This window comes from Ascaphus truei, chromosome 4 (genome assembly GCF_040206685.1).
Source record: "Ascaphus truei isolate aAscTru1 chromosome 4, aAscTru1.hap1, whole genome shotgun sequence".
NCBI lineage: Eukaryota > Metazoa > Chordata > Amphibia > Anura > Ascaphidae > Ascaphus > Ascaphus truei.
In genome coordinates, this window is record NC_134486.1 from 36,169,030 (window position 1) to 36,187,519 (window position 18,490).

General features: G+C 43.4%; 1 protein-coding gene across 2 annotated transcripts in view; it reads left to right on the top strand.

The window, feature by feature from the left end:
• Positions 1-900: 900 nt before the first annotated feature.
• EPRS1 (glutamyl-prolyl-tRNA synthetase 1) overlaps positions 901-18,490 on the top strand; it is a 131,445-nt gene continuing 113,855 nt past the window's right edge. For both annotated transcript variants that reach the window (XM_075595582.1, XM_075595583.1), the window contains exons 1-3: positions 901-1,059; positions 4,086-4,170; positions 8,919-9,018. In XM_075595582.1, coding sequence (XP_075451697.1) covers positions 1,017-1,059; positions 4,086-4,170; positions 8,919-9,018 — 228 coding nt within the window. In that variant the 5' untranslated portion in view covers positions 901-1,016. The remainder of the gene's footprint in view (positions 1,060-4,085; positions 4,171-8,918; positions 9,019-18,490) is intronic.

Genomic DNA, 18,490 nt, shown 5'->3' on the forward strand with positions numbered 1-18,490 from the left:
ACTACCTGGGAAGGGATAGATGCTTTTTATACCCCCTTTCCTTATTTATTGTAGATTAGACGGTGATTACATTTATGCTCCTTGATGAAATTCTAATTGCACGACTATTATCTGACGTCGTGGCTGCATTCTGGACATGCCCTTGAAGTGACCATAAGACAGACACGGGGCCAAAGGGGCACCCACGATCTTGGACAGAGGCGACGAGGAGCACAGTGGGTGACACCTGGTACAGTGGCACTACAACCAGCCGCACGCTCTCCTCCGGGCGATAGGAACTTTTTCACTGGGCCTGGGGAACGTGCTGTTTTCTGGATACTATGCTTCCATCTGTTTATGAAATATTTTTCACTGTCTTTTTTTCCCCCCTTTTCAAATGATTAAATGTATATGATTAGGGCTGCACAACCATTACCAAAAAAAAGTGTCACTGCTGCAGTATGAACAACAATATCTGTTTTCTTTAGGTACACTTGGACACTGGGTGACCATCCTTGATGTGTTTAGGAACTTCGCAGGATTCCTCTCCACACAGCATCCACTGCTTCATAAAGACTCGGGCACTGGGCACATTAGAGGCCATCTTTATTTAGGGCACACAAAAAAGTATAAATAACCATTTATGTGGCAGGGAGCCCATCTGCAGGGATCAACATCATCATGTTGAATCAGTTAAGAAAGTATTAATTGTCTGAATTTTTTCCCCCATCTCTGGTGTGTTCTTTAATAAAAATGCACTCTTTTTTCCAATCCCAAAATGGCGTCGAGTGCTTCACGGGGCTTGACGTAATTGGTAAAACCTGGCAGGCGTTCTCCAAGTTTGCTTGAACATCCCGGCCTCCGGAAGTGTCGTCACTGTGAGGGCGGTGAAGGCGGTGCGGAGGGCTGCCAGGGGGTGGGCGCTGTTCGCTGTGAATGTGAGATCCGGAAGCGGCTGTCTCTTTCTCATTCGTGGCAGCGCAGGGATCATCCACCCTCATCTCCCCCATCATCATCACCGGCAGCGCAGAGAGAGCATGGCGCTCACCCTCACCGTGCCCACCAGCAGCCCTCCGCTGGGTAATGACAGCAGCCACGTGCACTGTGCATGTCACATGAAGCTCACACACGCACACACTGCAGGGGGTATTAGCCAGAGGTTGCATCATGCTGCCCCTCATGCTCTCCTCTGCAGCCCAGTGGTACTCTCTCTTATGCTATGATACTGGGGGGTTGAGTGTAGGGTTTACATAATAGAATGGCCAGGGGTTATCATTGCAGCAGTGAACTGGGCTTTCCTGTGCATGATAAAAATATATATAATAATAGAAGTGGGATGCCTTGTATTTGTAACCATGTATTTGTCATCTTAACTCTATGCCCAGGACATACTTGAAAACGAGAGGTAACACGCACTGTATTACTTCTTGGCAAAACATGTTATAAATAAATACAATTAGGGTAACCTAGTGGGGGATGCAGCATTCTCCAGTGATTGCGTTGCAAGCCAGTATTGTAGGAACTTGAATGTGGTTGACCCTTTTAGCTGCCAGAGGGGCTTCGCAGTGCAGGTTTTTGCCTTCGCTATTTGTGCTTTTGCGATGTGTTGCGGGCCCCTCTGGTAACGAAAGGGGTTACCTATGGAGGAACTGATGGGGAGCCTTAGTATATGCATCCTATAAATGATAGAGAACCCCTCTAGTCCTTAATCCGATCTGCGACACCCACAGCAAAAGATTGTCCACCTGTCGTCTTGCAGCTAGTTTGACAGCTTGTCATGGCATGTATCATTAGTATGGTCATTTGAGTATATGGTCGGTGACCAAAAGATGATGGTGCAAGGGCTTTGATGTCCCTCTAGTTCCTTTATTTATAAAAATACGCTCCTTTATTTTAAATTTATTTTTTTTATTCTCCCTCCTAGTTTTTATATGTAAAATGTTTTAGCTGTTCTGTGGCATAATCCAGGATTATAGCATACACCCCTTGTAAATATAGTATTATCATTAAACGATTTGATGCGCCTTTACTAAATACAATCAGACTCTCCATATAAACCCAGTGTAATAGAACTAACTTTGAGTGTCGGAGACGCCGGTAACACGAGTCAGATTAATATTGTAGACCTGTTCATACTGGTGATGTTGGAGAGCATGCTAGTTATCAATTGTTTAACTTCCTCCCCACACAATGAGTAAACCCTCAAATTACTAACCTATATTATAACTATTGCTTTTTCATATCTATTTTTCAAGGCTGTAGTGCATATGTAGTGCATATGTGTACCAGCACTCACATTGGGCATTGATTGCAATGTCGTCACGTGTAAGTGATATCGTTTTTCTTCAAATGTTAATAACCATATTAATATCATCGAATAGCACTTTATAGAATACTTATTGATCCTTTTGATGTTACGTATGTGATGCCTAAATGTATAACATTTTATTGGACATGTTCAGATTCTTCTATGCTGCAAACAAACTTTTGATCCATAAGAACAGATCTTACTATGTAGTTTCATTTCTGTTCTGGGTTTTTTTCCACATGAAGTAATACAGCTTTTATTTTATTGTTTTGTAATTATTAAATAAAAAAATTGGTCACTAAAAGTCAGAACAATTAGTATAGCAAATGTATGCCTTTTGATATTATCATTATACTGTACACCCCGTCAGGCTCAGAAAATGGGGTGTGTTTACTTTTTTGCTTTAATGGAAGAACACCTGTATTTGCATTCCTAATGTTAAACGTTTCGCTCGGGCAAAGAAGTCATATTTCTGAAATGTTCAGTCTATCAGATGTCGTCTTTATTGATTAATGCAACAATATAGACAGATCAATGTTTGCTGAAGTGAAGTTGACGGTTGAATAATGGGCCAAGATATACATAATGTATTCCTGCTTGCAATCACAAGAGAAAAGCAAACGGATATTGTGAGGCTTCTAATGGGCTTCTTTAAATCCATTCTTTCTTATTATGGCGCCCTGATTTAGCTGGAAGTTGGAGGCAGCTTGCATCATTCTCTGCACTGCCACAAATCCAAGAGCACCGTGAAGCTTTCTAGTGAATCCCTGAAATTAAATTGTAAAGCTTACGTTCATATAGTCGAGGTTTTCATAACATTGTGGGTAAAAGCTAAGGGGGGCACAGTTATGCAGTATATGGGGAAAAACGAAATCTCTGTTTCCCGAACTTGTAGAACACTTGGCTTCTATTTCTGACATTCTCTTAATGCTGTATACAGTCTATTCAAGTAAATAGTAACATCCTTTCAAGTGATTGGCAGTTGCACTGCGATAGTGCTGATCAGACACCGTCGCAGGTTAATGAAAAACAGCTGGGGGAAAGAACACACTGGAATTTCAGGTCTGGGGAGAAGTATTACTGTACATTCTTATGTGACCGCTTCTAAAATAGGATGTTAAAGCTGCAGTCCAAGTTGCAGGTTCTCCTCCCCCCCCCTTTAATATGTGCATCAATAGAATCCACACAATGACAAGTCATTCGCTAAGTTGCCAATCGAGCCGTTCTCCTGTGATCGATTGGCAAAGATTCGGCTCGGTTATTCACTAAATGGCTGCAGAGGAGTATTGGCTCAATATCTGTGACTTTGTAAATGGTTGTTCTTTCGCCGTAAAGCGAAAATTGCCGGAATGCGTAACCGGCGATGTTCGTTAGTTGCGCATGCGCAGACCGTCAATGCGCCGTTCTACGTATGCGCAACATCGGGGAAACCCTACATTCTGCGCATACGCGACCCCGGCCCGGCCCGTTATGCGCATGCGCGGACATGGTGGCCCCCTTCTCGGCAGCGCCGAAAAGCGGAGGGCCGAGAAGCGGGCCTTGCTGTATTTAAAAAAATAAAAAAATAACACACAGGATATTGCTTGGATTGCTCTTTTAAGGTTCATATGACATTCACCTAGCAGGGTGTTGTTGTTGTTGTTGTTGTTGTTGTTGTTGCTATGGCTACAATTTGTGTTTTAATGTATTGTATAACATTTGCTAAGGCAATCCGTGACATGTTGAGCCTGGTGCAGTTTCCTTTGCTTGACATGCTCGCCTGCTCTTCTGTGACCATAATAATGTCCTCCTCTCATAGGAGCCCTGCTGGCTGTGGAGCATCTCAAAGACCAAGTGCACATCTCTGTAGACGAAGGCAAAGAGACCGTCCTTCGGGTGTCTGAGTAAGTGTGGAGTCCTTTCCCACAATCATTACACACAGATAAAGCTATTGTAATCCATGGCAACCACCCTTTGAATGATGCATTGTTACATGTCAACCTGCTGATCTTGACCTTGCAAGGAGAGATGATGCACACTATAGTGTTTATGTTGCCATGCTGGACAGTGCACCATGTTGTATTCTTTTGCTGGATGTGTGTTCTCCTGATAGTCCAATTCCTTTAACAAGAACATGACGCGCTGCTTCCCTTAATCCAACAAATGTAATGCATCTAATTATTCTGCGTGGCTTATTCCTCCCGCACAGCATGATACACCCGAGGCCAGGGGGGGGGGGGGGGGAGGAAGCTGACATGTCTGCTTCCCCCACTTATACATATAATTTACTCTTGGTCTAATTGGTTTGTACTAATGTACTTATTGCAGTGCAGATGAGTTTTATTTTTATTTTTCTATGTATAAATCACGGAAGACATTTTGTAGTAAAGTTTTATTTTTTTTTTATTTTTTGTTTAAAATTTGTTTTGGGTTTGAGTATTCCTAATTCATAAAAAAATAAATAAAAATAAAGTTAACACTGTCAGGTTTTTTTGGTACCAATATGATCTGAAGTATGAAGACAATAGTCTCTAACCCAGTGGGCTATCAAAGCAGTGTTTCTCACCCTTTTCTTCTACAGGTTGAAGTTCCAATGAAACTGGGTAGAAAGTGAAATGAAGTATTTCATTACCATATCCTTTTACACTTCCAATGCCCGTATTATCTTCATGCAAATACAATGATATATTTGCAGATGTCTGTGAAATGCAGGTCACCTGCTGCAGTTCAAGCTGCCGGTTTTTAAATAATAAATATATATACAGCTTAACCCCATTAAAGCCCGGTCCTCGGGGGCCACCCGCGACCACCGTGTTATAAACTGGGTCGCGAAAAAAAATGGCCGCCCCAAGTTTGTTTTTTGTGGTGCTACCGCGTCCGCCGGAGGGGGAAAGCTGAGAACTCTCCCAGCGTTCCCAGACCCGGTGGGGCAGCGGCAACAGCACGCAGCACTTACTCGGCGTCTGGCAGCTCTTCTCTCTGTCTCTGCTTCCTGCTTCTGCTTCCGTCTTGCGAGAGCAAGCTCCCTTAAAGAGACTGTGAGTGTGTGTGCTGTGAGTGTGTGTGCTGTGAGTGTGTGTGCTGTGAGTGTGTGTGCTGTGAGTGTGTGTGCTGTGAGTGTGTGTGCTGTGAGTGTGTGTGCTGTGAGTGTGTGTGCTGTGAGTGTGTGTATTTGACTGTGTCAGTGTCGGTGTGTGTGTGTGTATTTGACTGTGTCAGTGTCGGTGTGTGTGCAGTGTGCTGTGTGCTGTGTGTGTGCAGTGTGCTGTGTGTGTGCAGTGTGCTGTGAGTGTATGCAGTGTGTGTGCAAAAAAAAATAAAATACTTAGACCCATTTCATTTTTAAAGCCAACTATGTTTTAACCTGTTAAACAAATGTACCCATTATAGGCCCTACAGTATGTGGGACTTCAACTTTTAATTGGATTTACTCATTCATTGCAAGGTTTAGAACCGAGCGTTTTTTTTTAAAATTCGGGGTCAACGCTCAAACCGTGTTAAGCGGATCACGCTATAACGGGGTTGAGCTGTATTTTTTCCCCCATTCAATATGTGCATCAATACAATCTGCACACTGACAAGTGATAAGCTAAGCTGCAGATCGATCCGTTCTCCTGTAATCAATCGCTTGCTCGGGGCTATCTAATTCAGTTATTGCACATCATTGTGGGCAATGTAGTTCCTAGAATATGATTGACTGGGCAGTTACTAGATACAATTGGTGCACTGCTAGAGACAGGGCGTGTCTCAAGAGCCTGAGCCTATCAGAAGGGGAAGGGGCTGTCACATGGAAATGCTTCCTACATTAGAAACATTTTTTTTTTTTTTTTTAAATGCCACAAGTATTTTCTCATAGTACAGAACTGATTTATTAAAAAAAATACATGTAGGATATTGCTTGCTCTGCAGTTTTAAATGTAATGCAAACTTTTCCACCTGCAGTAATCCTGCTGCCAGCGGGGGGCAGTAAAACACTGCAGCATTCAAGTTGATGCACTAAAATCGCATGAGTTTTTTTTCTGCAGGACCCCTTAGGGTTAGTCTGAAGCACCCCTGGGTGACGTGGCACTCTGGTTGAGAAATGCTGCCCTAAAGTAATATTTGCCAAGCCACCCTCTGCCCTGACACCGCATGGTGTTGGGACACACCGTACTGCCCATTCGTGGCAATGGACTGGGAGGTGTGTTATGGCATTAGATTGCCTAGTGCCCATGGGCCTCGGTGCTATGTCTGCTATAAACACTCGTGCTGCATTGTATTGAGTCCTTTCTCGCTGAGGTTTACTTTTGCAGGTAACATGTCACTTCAACGGCCTCTATGCAAAGTGGTTCATTTTGCAATATGTGGGCCTTCAAAGATTGGGTTCTTATCTTATGTACAGCAGGGCCCCGCTTTTCGGCGATCCGCTGATACGGCGGCACCGAGAAGGGGGCCGCCATGTTGAATTTAAAATCGCGCACGCGCAGACCGCCGGTTGCGCGCGCAGACCGCAGGTCGCAGGTCGCACATGCGCAGAACGACGAAAATGCCGGTTTGCGCATGCGCAGCACTGAAAACGGATCCGGCGATTTTCACTATACGGCGGGCCCCTGTAACGGAATTCCGCCGTATACCCGGGGCCCCGCTGTACACTTATTTTTCTATTTCGAAAGAGATCCCCGGAACAACTGAAGCGGTTAATGTGTTTGATATGCATTGTGCCCGTTGTGTAGTATTCAGTTACAGTATGTCCACTCCTTATTTATTCTGTTTGAGTACTGGTAACACGCTCCGGTTCTAAACCTTGCAATGAAGGAGTAAATCCAATTAAAAGTTGAAGTCCCGCATACTGTAGGGCCTATAATGGGTACGTTTGTTTAACAGGTTAAAACATAGTTGGCTTTAAAAATGAAATGGGTCTAAGTATTTTTAAATCTATTATAATTTTGTATGTTTTTCCTGAAATTGGAACCTTGAAACTTTTATTCATTTTTTTTTTTTGAAACACTACTATTTTCTCTGCCCTGACACTTAGTAGAGAGCTGCCCAAATTCACGATGAACCTTTCATTTCAGGCTCCCCATTGGAAAAGGAATTAAAGGGATATTATCTTGACTCAAAAATATATACAGGCATACCCCGGTTTAAGGACACTCACTTTAAGTACACTCGCGAGTAAGTACATATCACCCAATAGGCAAACAGCAGCTCACGCATGCGCCTGTCAGCACGTCCTGAACAGCAATACCGGCTCCCTACCTGTACCGAAGCTGTGCGCAAGCGGGGAGACTATAGAGCCTGTAATAAATGTCTTATTTACATCAGTTATGCACGTATGTGACGATTGCAGTACAGTACATGCATCAATAAGTTGAAAACAGGTAGTGCTTCACTTTAAGTACATTTTCGCTTTACATACATGCTCCTGTACCATTGTGAACGTTAATGCGGGGTATGTCTGTATATTTTAAATATCTGCCATTTTTATTTTATTTAAAAATTGTAGCTCTTTATTGAAAATGGGATATATCAGGAAAGGCAGAACTGAAAAAAGGGAGGACATTCATAAAGCAGTTACATGAAGAGTAACAAGATGAGAATTTCCGATAGAACAAGCTTCATTTAAGAAGCAGGATTCCAGGAAAGGACATTGTCTGTTCAGGGCAATATTGATGAGCAGAGCTGATTAGGTCCAGGTCCTGGGTACAGAACGGAGGTTCCCAAGTGCTATAGTACATACATAGGGATATATATTTCTAGTTAATCTTGTAAATGTCACCATATTGCAAATATCCATTTTTTTTAATGACGAGAAATAAAGGGGTTAATCGGTGGACCCTATGTTTTAGCAATGTTTAATAAGCCATAAAAAAAAGTTCAGCCTGTTAGAAGAAGTATGAAAACCAGGGATAGGTTTTGGAAAGAGCAATGGGTCCAGTACCTGCATTTCCAGGAGGTAACTGCTACCACATGGGAGGAATCGGCAGGATGCTCACCGTCCTTCCAGCATACAGGGGGCTGTGATTGAAAAATACCATATCATTCCAAGGGCAGTGATTGCCACTTGTATAGGAGCTTGTAGCTGACTAATAAAGGTGCAGATTGAGGATTGTGAATGTATGAGTTTGAGTGGCACCTCGTTCTCTAATGTAACATTATCTTTAGGTCACTTTGCACGTTTGAGATTTCCTATTTTGATGTTGCATCTAGAGAGCGGGAGACTCGATCATTCTTGTGAGATGCAATAAGTCATCCTGGAGCTGAGAACGAGAGCGTTATTTGTTTCTCGAGGTTTGTGCAGTGTAAACAGGGGGTACTGTTTAACTGGAGGGGGGCGGGGGGGCGGGAACTCCATTCCTCAAGGGCCATTAACCGTTCAGGTTTTAAGGATATACCGGTTTCAGCACAGGTGGCTCAATCCGTGCTGAAGCAGGGATATCATTAATACCTGATTAGTTGGTGGCCCTTGAGGACTGGAGTTAGCAGCCCCCCCCCCTCCTCCCTGGGTTAATCCATTAAGCGTGTGACTGGTGAGTTCAATTCTCGCTTTCCCAAGGTGCTAATATTGAAACCATTTCTTGTACAGTTGAACATGTTTTTCTATTACCAAATCTTTTGCAGAAAGTGATTTACTCCATCGTCGTATTATTAAGTTGTATTTTCCCCCCTTCAGCACTCAGTCCTTTACCGATGTGAACTCCATCGTCCGATACCTGGGCAGGGCTGCCACAGAAGCAAGACTGTACGGGTCCAATCTAATGGAGCACACGGAGGTGAGAATATGTAGTAGTGACTGGTCTCTCGCTGCAGATTCCTATATCTGAGGTTATTGGGGTTTGTTTGTTCCCCACTAAATGTGTGTGTTTGCAGAATGACTGCACCTTGTGAACATCAGACAAAAGGAACTAAGGGGCTTACTTAAGCTCCGGTCAGATTGGCTGCATTTGAACTGGTTAGATAGGACTCTTAAGTGTTCACTTTTTTTCTTACCTTCCTAAATCTTCTAATCTTCATAACTAGAAATTATTACAAAAAATAGCATAATTTTTATAAAGTCCAGTGAGCACAAAAAAAGCTTTTACAGATATTTTGTTTTGTTTTTCCCCCTTAAGATTCTTGGCTCTCGGAGTATCTGTCTTAGTTTTGCTGCAGGTGGAAGGAGGGTCACCTGGAATTAATCTATTATGCTGTACATACAAATGAAGGATGTGCATCCTAAGTATTATTACTCTTTATTTGTTTAATCTACCCTGCTTGGTGCTGTATTCTGGATGTGCACTATGGGAAATAATTGCTGGTTTCTGTAGAGACGGGCGATCTGGGCCAATTCGGATTGCAGGTTTATCGCAAATATTTTGAATATTCCATTTGTTTTTGATGTGTAATTTTTTTTTTGTTTTTTTTTTTTAATCTAAAATTTTCAATCCAGAGAAGGAGAACACAGAAAAAAAACAAATTGCGCAATATCGTAGGAATCAAGTGTGGAATAACTTGGCAAATCCTTATGAGATGGATACTCCCATAGGATAAAACCAATCAGACAGAATTCACAACTGTGGCAAATCAAGGTAGGATCCCTCTGACGGGCGCAGATATTCCTCGAGAGAAGTACGCGGATAGTGCCGATGCTCACAGTACAAAAACGTTATGATCGAGACGCCAGGGCCCTGTTGATAGATAGAGGCGGCGAGATCAGAGCGGGTCCAGAGCCTGGACACGACCGCAGCTCGAATCCTTTTGTACTTGCTATATGTTTTAAAGGATGTACTATATTGTAAGTTGCACTTATTGCATTTTATTGTTCTAACTCTGTTTTGTTTTTTTTTACTGTGACCATCTGCACTATCCACGTACTTCTCTTCAGGAATATCTGCACCCATCAGAGGGATCCTACCTTGATTTGCCACACTTGGGAATGCTGCCTGATTTGGATTATCCCAGCCATCTAATAGGATTTGCCAAGTTCTGCCTACGATATTGCGCAATTGTTTTTTTTGTTTTCTGAGTTCCCTTTCTTTCCGGCGTTCCCCGCTCCCCTTTCCTGGAGGATACTACATGTGAAAAGAAACCTAGGAGACAGTTTCTACTTTTGTTGGTTTTGAGTTGGGAAATAACAGTTCTATTTGTATGCACTGATTTATTTACGATTTTAAATATTCACTTTTTCACAGTAACCTATTTTGTCACTGAATGAATGTATTTCTCTGTCGCTAATTACTGATTGTTGCATTATTTTATCACTGTGAGTTTGTTATTATCATTTAACACCAGGGGAGCACCTACTGAAACACCTCCTAGAGTCTAAAATGTTCAGTGTCTGCCATTACTGCCAGAAAGGAATGTATTTTCCCTTGTGAGAAATAATTGTAAAATATTTCACTGTTTGCCTTCCTCTGGATCAATATAAATAAATGAGGATATCGGCCATTCAGGATGTAACAGGTGTTACTCGATGGCCAAATTTGTTTTCAACCTCATCTACTATGTAACGCTTTTGCAAATTTCCCAAACAATATCCTATGATTACATTGCAGATGATCTAATAGGGCCTCCATTATCTCTTTGTTTGTTCATGTTGGGTTTGAGTGGCTTTATTTAGTCTTGAAAAGAGTGCAGGGTGCAGGTTATTTTTACCCTGTAAGCACAGCTGAGCCTGCCACGTCTGCGTTGCTGTTGGAAGCTCTTCTTGGCTGCAGCTGAGCAGATGCTGCGTCATTAAAACGGTTTCCACGTGTTTCCCTGTGCATTGCCCTGGGAATCTGAAATTGCCACTTAGAAATGTTAAGTCTTGTGTAGCTGCAGAGCAAAGTATTTATTGCACAGTTGTGTATGTACGCCTGTGTGTAGAGCAGAGTATTGCATAGTGTATTTATTGCACAGTGACGTATGTACGCCTGTGTGCAGAGCAGAGTATTGCATAGTGTATTTATTGCACAGTTGCGTATGTACGCCTGTGTGCAGAGCAGAGTATTGCATATTGTAATGCACAGTGACATGTACGCCTGTGTGCAGAGCAGAGTATTGCATAGTGTATTTATTGCACAGTTGCGTATGTACGCCTGTGTGCAGAGCAGAGCAGAGTATTGCATAGTGTATTTATTGCACAGTTGCGTATGTACGCCTGTGTGCAGAGCAAAGTATTGCACAGTGTATTTATTGCACAGTAACATATGTACGCCAGTGTGCAGAGCAGAGTATTGCACAGTGTATTTATTGCACAGTGACATATGTACCCCTGTGTGCAGAGCAGAGTATTGCATAGTGTATTTATTGCACAGTTGCGTATGTACGCCTGTGTGCAGAGCAGAGCAGAGTATTGCATAGTGTATTTATTGCACAGTTGCGTATGTACGCCTGTGTGCAGAGCAAAGTATTGCATAGTGTATTTATTGCACAGTAACATATGTACGCCTGTGTGCAGAGCAGAGTATTGCACAGTGTATTTATTGCACAGTGACGTATGTACGCCTGTGTGCAGAGCAGAGTATTGCATAGTGTATTTATTGCACAGTGACATATGTATGCCTGTGTGCAGAGCAGAGTATTGCACAGTGTATTTATTGCACAGTGACATATGTATGCCTGTGTGCAGAGCAGAGTATTGCACAGTGTATTTATTGCACAGTGACGTATGTACGCCTGTGTGCAGAGCAGAGTATTGCACAGTGTATTTATTGCACAGTGACGTATGTACGCCTGTGTGCAGAGCAGAGTATTGCACAGTGACGTATGTACGCCTGTGTGCAGAGCAGAGTATTGCATAGTGTATTTATTGCACAGTGACGTATGTACGCCTATGTGTAGAGCAGAGTATTGCATAGTGTATTTATTGCACAGTTGCGTATGTACGCCTGTGTGCAGAGCAGAGTATTGCACAGTGTACTTATTGCACAGTGTATTTATTGCACAGTGACGTATGTACGCCTGTGTGCAGAGCGGAGTATTGCACAGTGTATTTATTGCACAGTTGCGTATGTTCGCCTGTGTGCAGTGCAGAGTATTGCACAGTGTATTTATTGCACAGTGTATTTATTGCACAGTGTACTTATTGCACAGTGACGTATGTACGCCTGTGTGCAGAGCAGAGTATTGCACAGTGTAATTATTGTATGTACGCCTGTGTGCAGAGCAGAGTATTGCACAGTGTATTTATTGCACAGTGACGTATGTACGCCTGTGTGCAGAGCAGAGTATTGCACAGTGTATTTATTGCACAGTGACGTATGTACGCCTGTGTGCAGAGCAGAGTATTGCACAGTGACGTATGTACGCCTGTGTGCAGAGCAGAGTATTGCATAGTGTATTTATTGCACAGTGACGTATGTACGCCTATGTGTAGAGCAGAGTATTGCATAGTGTATTTATTGCACAGTTGCGTATGTTTGCCTGTGTGCAGAGCAGAGTATTGCACAGTGTACTTATTGCACAGTGTATTTATTGCACAGTGACATATGTACGCCTGTGTGCAGAGCAGAGTATTGCACAGTGACGTATGTACGCCTGTGTGCAGAGCGGAGTATTGCACAGTGTATTTATTGCACAGTGACGTATGTACGCCTGTGTGCAGAGCGGAGTATTGCATAGTGTATTTATTGCACAGTGACGTATGTACGCCTGTGTGCAGAGCAGAGTATTGCACAGTGTATTTATTGCACAGTGACGTATGTACGCCTGTGTGCAGAGCGGAGTATTGCACAGTGTATTTATTGCACAGTTGCGTATGTTCGCCTGTGTGCAGAGCGGAGTATTGCACAGTGTATTTATTGCACAGTGACGTATGTACGCCTGTGTGCAGAGCGGAGTATTGCATAGTGTATTTATTGCACAGTGACGTATGTACGCCTGTGTGCAGAGCGGAGTATTGCATAGTGTATTTATTGTATGTACGCCTGTGTGCAGAGCAGAGTATTGCATAGTGTATTTATTGCACAGTGACGTATGTACGCCTGTGTGCAGAGCAGAGTATTGCACAGTGTATTTATTGCACAGTTGCGTATGTACGCCTGTGTGCAGAGCAGAGTATTGCACAGTGTATTTATTGCACAGTGACGTATGTACGCCTGTGTGCAGAGCAGAGTATTGCACAGTGTATTTATTGCACAGTGACGTATGTACGCCTGTGTGCAGAGTAGAGTATTGCACAGTGTATTTATTGCACAGTGACATATGTACGCCTGTGTGCAGAGCAGAGTATTGCATAGTGTATTTATTGTATGTACGCCTGTGTGCAGAGCAGAGTATTGCATAGTGTATTTATTGCACAGTGACATATGTACGCCTGTGTGCAGAGCAGAGTATTGCAGTGTATTTATTGCACAGTGACATATGTACGCCTGTGTGCAGAGCAGAGTATTGCATAGTGTATTTATTGTATGTACGCCTGTGTGCAGAGCAGAGTATTGCACAGTGTATTTATTGCACAGTGACATATGTACGCCTGTGTGCAGAGCAGAGTATTGCACAGTGTATTTATTGCACAGTGACGTATGTACGCCTGTGTGCAGAGCAGAGTATTGCACAGTGTACTTATTGCACAGTGTATTTATTGCACAGTGACATATGTACGCCTGTGTGCAGAGCGGAGTATTGCACAGTGTATTTATTGCACAGTTGCGTATGTACGCCTGTGTGCAGAGCGGAGTATTGCACAGTGTATTTATTGCACAGTGACATATGTACGCCTGTGTGCAGAGCGGAGTATTGCACAGTGTATTTATTGCACAGTGACGTATGTACGCCTGTGTGCAGAGCAGAGTATTGCACAGTGTATTTATTGCACAGTGACGTATGTACGCCTGTGTGCAGAGCGGAGTATTGCACAGTGTATTTATTGCACAGTGACATATGTACGCCTGTGTGCAGAGCGGAGTATTGCATAGTGTATTTATTGCACAGTGACGTATGTACGCCTGTGTGCAGAGCAGAGTATTGCACAGTGTATTTATTGCACAGTGACGTATGTACGCCTGTGTGCAGAGCGGAGTATTGCACAGTGTATTTATTGCACAGTTGCGTATGTTCGCCTGTGTGCAGAGCGGAGTATTGCACAGTGTATTTATTGCACAGTGACGTATGTACGCCTGTGTGCAGAGCGGAGTATTGCATAGTGTATTTATTGCACAGTGACGTATGTACGCCTGTGTGCAGGGCGGAGTATTGCATAGTGTATTTATTGTATGTACGCCTGTGTGCAGAGCAGAGTATTGCACAGTGTATTTATTGCACAGTGACATATGTACGCCTGTGTGCAGAGCGGAGTATTGCACAGTGTATTTATTGCACAGTTGCGTATGTTCGCCTGTGTGCAGAGCGGAGTATTGCATAGTGTATTTATTGCACAGTTGCGTATGTTCGCCTGTGTGCAGTGCAGAGTATTGCACAGTGTATTTATTGCACAGTGTATTTATTGCACAGTGTACTTATTGCACAGTGACGTATGTACGCCTGTGTGCAGAGCAGAGTATTGCACAGTGTAATTATTGTATGTACGCCTGTGTGCAGAGCAGAGTATTGCACAGTGTATTTATTGCACAGTGACGTATGTACGCCTGTGTGCAGAGCAGAGTATTGCACAGTGTATTTATTGCACAGTGACGTATGTACGCCTGTGTGCAGAGCAGAGTATTGCATAGTGTATTTATTGCACAGTGACGTATGTACGCCTATGTGTAGAGCAGAGTATTGCATAGTGTATTTATTGCACAGTGACATATGTACGCCTGTGTGCAGAGCGGAGTATTGCACAGTGTATTTATTGCACAGTGACATATGTACGCCTGTGTGCAGAGCGGAGTATTGCACAGTGTATTTATTGCACAGTGACGTATGTACGCCTGTGTGCAGAGCAGAGTATTGCACAGTGTATTTATTGCACAGTGACGTATGTACGCCTGTGTGCAGAGCGGAGTATTGCACAGTGTATTTATTGCACAGTGACATATGTACGCCTGTGTGCAGAGCGGAGTATTGCATAGTGTATTTATTGCACAGTGACGTATGTACGCCTGTGTGCAGAGCAGAGTATTGCACAGTGTATTTATTGCACAGTGACGTATGTACGCCTGTGTGCAGAGCGGAGTATTGCACAGTGTATTTATTGCACAGTTGCGTATGTTCGCCTGTGTGCAGAGCGGAGTATTGCACAGTGTATTTATTGCACAGTGACGTATGTACGCCTGTGTGCAGAGCGGAGTATTGCATAGTGTATTTATTGCACAGTGACGTATGTACGCCTGTGTGCAGGGCGGAGTATTGCATAGTGTATTTATTCTATGTACGCCTGTGTGCAGAGCAGAGTATTGCACAGTGTATTTATTGCACAGTGACATATGTACGCCTGTGTGCAGAGCGGAGTATTGCACAGTGTATTTATTGCACAGTTGCGTATGTTCGCCTGTGTGCAGAGCGGAGTATTGCATAGTGTATTTATTGCACAGTTGCGTATGTTCGCCTGTGTGCAGTGCAGAGTATTGCACAGTGTATTTATTGCACAGTGTATTTATTGCACAGTGTACTTATTGCACAGTGACGTATGTACGCCTGTGTGCAGAGCAGAGTATTGCACAGTGTAATTATTGTATGTACGCCTGTGTGCAGAGCAGAGTATTGCACAGTGTATTTATTGCACAGTGACGTATGTACGCCTGTGTGCAGAGCAGAGTATTGCACAGTGTATTTATTGCACAGTGACGTATGTACGCCTGTGTGCAGAGCAGAGTATTGCATAGTGTATTTATTGCACAGTGACGTATGTACGCCTATGTGTAGAGCAGAGTATTGCATAGTGTATTTATTGCACAGTTGCGTATGTTTGCCTGTGTGCAGAGCAGAGTATTGCATAGTGTATTTATTGCACAGTGACATATGTACGCCTGTGTGCAGAGCAGAGTATTGCACAGTGACGTATGTACGCCTGTGTGCAGAGCGGAGTATTGCACAGTGTATTTATTGCACAGTGACGTATGTACGCCTGTGTGCAGAGCGGGGTATTGCATAGTGTATTTATTGCACAGTGACGTATGTACGCCTGTGTGCAGAGCAGAGTATTGCACAGTGTATTTATTGCACAGTTGCGTATGTTTGCCTGTGTGCAGAGTATTGCATAGTGTATTTATTGCACAGTGACGTATGTACGCCTGTGTGCAGAGCAGAGTATTGCACAGTGTATTTATTGCACAGTGACGTATGTACGCCTGTGTGCAGAGCGGAGTATTGCACAGTGTATTTATTGCACAGTTGCGTATGTTCGCCTGTGTGCAGAGCGGAGTATTGCACAGTGTATTTATTGCACAGTGACGTATGTACGCCTGTGTGCAGAGCGGAGTATTGCATAGTGTATTTATTGCACAGTGACGTATGTACGCCTGTGTGCAGAGCGGAGTATTGCATAGTGTATTTATTGTATGTACGCCTGTGTGCAGAGCAGAGTATTGCATAGTGTATTTATTGCACAGTGACGTATGTACGCCTGTGTGCAGAGCAGAGTATTGCACAGTGTATTTATTGCACAGTTGCGTATGTACGCCTGTGTGCAGAGCAGAGTATTGCACAGTGTATTTATTGCACAGTGACGTATGTACGCCTGTGTGCAGAGCAGAGTATTGCACAGTGTATTTATTGCACAGTGACGTATGTACGCCTGTGTGCAGAGTAGAGTATTGCACAGTGTATTTATTGCACAGTGACATATGTACGCCTGTGTGCAGAGCAGAGTATTGCATAGTGTATTTATTGTATGTACGCCTGTGTGCAGAGCAGAGTATTGCATAGTGTATTTATTGCACAGTGACATATGTACGCCTGTGTGCAGAGCAGAGTATTGCACAGTGTATTTATTGCACAGTGACATATGTACGCCTGTGTGCAGAGCAGAGTATTGCATAGTGTATTTATTGTATGTACGCCTGTGTGCAGAGCAGAGTATTGCACAGTGTATTTATTGCACAGTGACATATGTACGCCTGTGTGCAGAGCAGAGTATTGCACAGTGTATTTATTGCACAGTGACGTATGTACGCCTGTGTGCAGAGCAGAGTATTGCACAGTGTACTTATTGCACAGTGTATTTATTGCACAGTGACATATGTACGCCTGTGTGCAGAGCGGAGTATTGCACAGTGTATTTATTGCACAGTTGCGTATGTACGCCTGTGTGCAGAGCGGAGTATTGCACAGTGTATTTATTGCACAGTGACATATGTACGCCTGTGTGCAGAGCGGAGTATTGCACAGTGTATTTATTGCACAGTGACGTATGTACGCCTGTGTGCAGAGCGGAGTATTGCATAGTGTATTTATTGCACAGTGACGTATGTACGCCTGTGTGCAGAGCAGAGTATTGCACAGTGTATTTATTGCACAGTGACGTATGTACGCCTGTGTGCAGAGCGGAGTATTGCACAGTGTATTTATTGCACAGTTGCGTATGTTCGCCTGTGTGCAGAGCGGAGTATTGCACAGTGTATTTATTGCACAGTGACGTATGTACGCCTGTGTGCAGAGCGGAGTATTGCATAGTGTATTTATTGCACAGTGACGTATGTACGCCTGTGTGCAGAGCAGAGTATTGCACAGTGTATTTATTGCACAGTGACGTATGTACGCCTGTGTGCAGAGCAGAGTATTGCACAGTGTATTTATTGCACAGTGACATATGTACGCCTGTGTGCAGAGCAGAGTATTGCATAGTGTATTTATTGTATGTACGCCTGTGTGCAGAGCAGAGTATTGCATAGTGTATTTATTGCACAGTGACATATGTACGCCTGTGTGCAGAGCAGAGTATTGCACAGTGTATTTATTGCACAGTGACATATGTACGCCTGTGTGCAGAGCAGAGTATTGCATAGTGTATTTATTGTATGTACGCCTGTGTGCAGAGCAGAGTATTGCACAGTGTATTTATTGCACAGTGGCATATGTACGCCTGTGTGCAGAGCAGAGTATTGCACAGTGTATTTATTGCACAGTGACGTATGTACGCCTGTGTGCAGAGCAGAGTATTGCACAGTGTATTTATTGCACAGTGACATATGTACGCCTGTGTGCAGAGCGGAGTATTGCACAGTGTATTTATTGCACAGTTGCGTATGTACGCCTGTGTGCAGAGCGGAGTATTGCACAGTGTATTTATTGCACAGTGACATATGTACGCCTGTGTGCAGAGCGGAGTATTGCACAGTGTATTTATTGCACAGTGACGTATGTACGCCTGTGTGCAGAGCGGAGTATTGCATAGTGTATTTA